General features: G+C 48.3%; 1 protein-coding gene across 1 annotated transcript in view; it reads left to right on the top strand.

The window, feature by feature from the left end:
* Positions 1 to 389: 389 nt before the first annotated feature.
* The window catches only part of LOC109927470 (inhibin beta B chain-like), a 14,757-nt gene continuing 11,472 nt past the window's right edge, over positions 390 to 3,674 (top strand). Inside the window, exon 1 of the mRNA XM_020527496.2 lies at positions 390 to 791. Coding sequence (XP_020383085.2) covers positions 392 to 791 — 400 coding nt within the window. The 5' untranslated portion in view covers positions 390 to 391. The remainder of the gene's footprint in view (positions 792 to 3,674) is intronic.

The following is a 3,674-nucleotide window of genomic DNA, read 5'->3' as shown; positions in this document are numbered from 1 at the left end:
AGATTAACTTCAAGCGAGCCTGAAACGGCGTTCAAAATTGTAATAAAAGACTTAGAGCTTTTCAGTGTGGATGCTAATTTTTTTTGTATCCCAGCCGCCCTTCAGTTTTTTTTTCGGGGGGGCGAAAAACGTTATTTATCACAAGGAGCCTGATGCTATCTGGAAACATTCCCAGTAGAAAGCAGGTTCCTGTCTGCTGATATAATGCTAACAGAGGCGCTACCGCAATACAGTGGCGACCCCAGCACGAACATTGAGCCACTTTTAAGTCACATTTGATAGGGGATTTTTTTTCTCTCTCTCTCTGTTGGGGGGGGGGGGGGGGGGGATGGGAGGGGTGGGAGGGGGGGGTGGGGGAGAGAGGGAGAGAGATCTCGTTGGCCCTGGAAAGATGAGCGTCTTTTGCCTGAGCGGAGCGTGGCTGCTGGTGATCGTGGTGTGTGGCGGTTGCACGCCGGCTCCAGCAGCCGAGGGCTCTCTCCCTTTCACCGGCGCCGGCTCCTGCGCGACCTGCGGGCTCAGCCAGCCAGACGAGCCCGGCCAGACCGACGCGCTCCTCCTGGAAGCCGTCAAGAGGCACATCCTGAGCCGCCTGCAGATGCGGGAGAGGCCCAACATCACTCACCCGGTGCCCAGAGCGGCGATGGTCACCGCCCTGAGGAAGTTACACTCCGGCAAGATGAGAGAAGACGGCAGGCTGGAGATCCCACACCTGGATGGCCATGCGACTACCAACACCAGGAAGGAACTGCAGGAACAGACCTCGGAGATCATCAGTTTCGCTGAGAGAGGTCGGTAAACTTTCACGGATACCAAAGCCCCAAGAATGAGAGTAAAATCATTGGAATAAATTGGAAAGGACCCCTTCCCTCTTTAGCAATACTGACAGTGACTTTATTCCAGTTCACTTAGTACCTAAACGGCTGGGTTTGAAAGGTTTCCCAAACTGTAGCGTTTGACAGAAGAATCGGAACAGCTCCCGATCAGTTCTTTTGATTAGAAAGACTGGGGTAATAATACACTGGTTAGAATCTCCCTTTCGCCAGTATACAAAGTTAACAGCAACGCATCTCAGACACCACTAGAGCTACAACTTAGTCCCAAACCATATGACAGTCTTGGATGTGGACAGGGGTGATTAGATTGTATTCCGGTGACTCTCACCTCCGATGTGAGAGCCGTTTGCCAGGCACTACAGCCACCGCTAAAGGTTAACACTGTAGCTGTTGCATAACCATAACTAACGTGCAGAATCAATCCAAAACCAGAATCGCAGGGGGGAAAAAATATAGCATGGAAAGGATTACGGCCAAAAGGGACGTGGGAGGTAATTAAATGGGGCTCAGGATTTGTTCATCAATGATATTAAACAGTAGTGTGTGTGAGAGAAGCTCCAATTTATAAGTATTGCACGAGAAAAAGTAGCTTGATGTAAAATTTGACACCGAATGGCAAAACCCCTCACAGCCAGGGCAGGCTGTCTTGTTGCAGTTTATTGTAGTGTAGATACCAACCCGCACACACATCAGCAATAAACAAAGCGTGAACTGATTGGACAGCTCGATTGAGGTGTTCACAGCTCAAAAGTGTGGTCAAACAGAAAACCAAACCAGGGAACTTCTGGATAAAGAAGGATACCGCCCGATTTTGGTTATGCGCTTGGTTAAGAGAGATGTACACCAAACTGGTAATAGGATAGCTGTCATTTAACATAGTTTTACCATACTGTACTATAAGAGATATCTGGTCACGGTGGCTCAGTGGTTAAACGCTGCTGCCTCACAGTGCCAGGGAACCGGGTTCGATTCCACCCTCGGGCGACTGTGTAGACTTTGCATATTTCCTCCGGGTGCTCTGGTTTCCTCCCACAGCCCAAAGATGTGCAGGGTAGGTGGATTGATCATGGGAGATGCAGGGTTGCAGGGATTTGGTGGGATGCTCCTTCAGAGGGTCGGTGTGGACTCGATGGCCCGAATGACCTGCTTCCATACTGTAGGGATTCTATGAAATTGTCAGCTAAATCCGGAGGCGAAATTTGATACAGTATAATGTTAAGGATAAAACGCCCTCTCCAAAACCATAATAAACACACGATTCCCGATATATGTTGGGCGGGGGAAGCAACTGGAGTCTGATTTCAAAGGAAACGAGATTAAACTTAAAAATGATGTTTTCCTGCCAAGTTACAGCATGGGTATAACTTTCCTTTTCGAATTAAGACCCACTGGGCTGGCGGATTCAGGGGGAAAGGTGAAATCAGAGAGTGTTCCAGCGTTTCATAGTTTGTGTATCGTGCGCACATTTTCCGGATTACTGACCTTGCGAGTTATGTGAAGATTACCCCCTGCACCCCTCCCCCCACCCCCGGCCCCGAGAGCCCCAAACAGCCAGTCGGTCTTTGAAAAGAAAGTGCTGCATCCCAGTCCACAGTCAGCTTCGCAATAGCGGTGCGAACATGGTTTTTAGGGCCTTGTAAAGTTTACAGTAGGCGGAATAACGCGCTTCCACTTGTTATAGAAGTCTCTTTGCGGCTGTTGTGTGGCACGTTCCCAGTTGCTTTGAAACCTGACCAAAACCTATCGGCCTAAACTACTCCATCCTTGCATCAGCAATTGTCTTTTCTGTTCGGAAAAGTATTGGTAATAAGAATACTTATACATCCGAGGCTAGAATCTATATACAATCTTCTCAACAAGTGAGAATCCAACTATCTAGTTATGATTTCAACTGAGTCTGCGTGCACAGTGCATTTAGGAATAGTGCATGTAGATGGTCTGGGCAGGATCATCTTGTAAAAATGAAACGTATTCGTCACCCAATCTATTGCATGCAGTTGGATTCGCTTGCACCTGGCGATTGAACGGGTTCGGGCTTTGCCAATGTGTAAGCGTGCCAGTATCATAGGGGGTAAACTGTAAAGCCGTGCTTGAATGAGCCACTTATATTGAAGTGTGCTGAGGCCTGCAGTATTTCTGGCAAGTTGTAGTGAAATCACATTGATGCGCTAGAACGCATTTCAAACTGTGCCCCGAAGCCCCAGTGTAGAGGAGGAAAGTTGTCTCTTCATTCTCTTTATTAGTTGTCTCAAACTAAACGTGCGCGCAAAAATGTCCTTCGGGGATTGCCATTGATATAGCCACTGACTCAGTACCAGTTAGAAAGTTGCCTGGATTGACCTGAACCTGGCTTCTCTGGCCACAGTGAATGATGATTCCCAGAGATAGAGAGAGTGGTCTTTTCAATATCAGCCTGATTAGGAAGCCCATCCCTGTTTGCGTGCGGTGGCTATCTCCGTCAGTGACCCAACTGGTGATTTCCAGCCCGCAGTACCAATATGTGAAGATGATGAGGAGGCCTTTGAGCCATTTCTTTCAACTGTTTATTTGGAGTGGTTATTTTCTGTTTCATTGGGAGATGCTTAATGTCAAAAAGAATTCTCAAGGCTCAGCGGTGCGAAGCTACAGGGAGACACGCTACCGTCGCCTCACTCCCGTTAACCCTGAATTAGTGTGCCCCCTCTCTGTGTTAAACCTGAGTTAGTGTGCCCCCTGTGTTAAACATGAATTAGCATGCCCCCTGTGTTAACCCTGAGTTAGTGTGCCCTCCCGCGTTCAAATTATGTGTGTTTGCCCCCCCTGTACCTAACACACCTATATGCCTCCCCCAACTAACAG

The sequence above is a fragment of the Rhincodon typus genome, chromosome 7 (assembly GCF_021869965.1).
Source record: "Rhincodon typus isolate 14 chromosome 7, sRhiTyp1.1, whole genome shotgun sequence".
Lineage (NCBI taxonomy): Eukaryota > Metazoa > Chordata > Chondrichthyes > Orectolobiformes > Rhincodontidae > Rhincodon > Rhincodon typus.
This window is presented reverse-complemented; position numbering and strand designations above follow the sequence as displayed.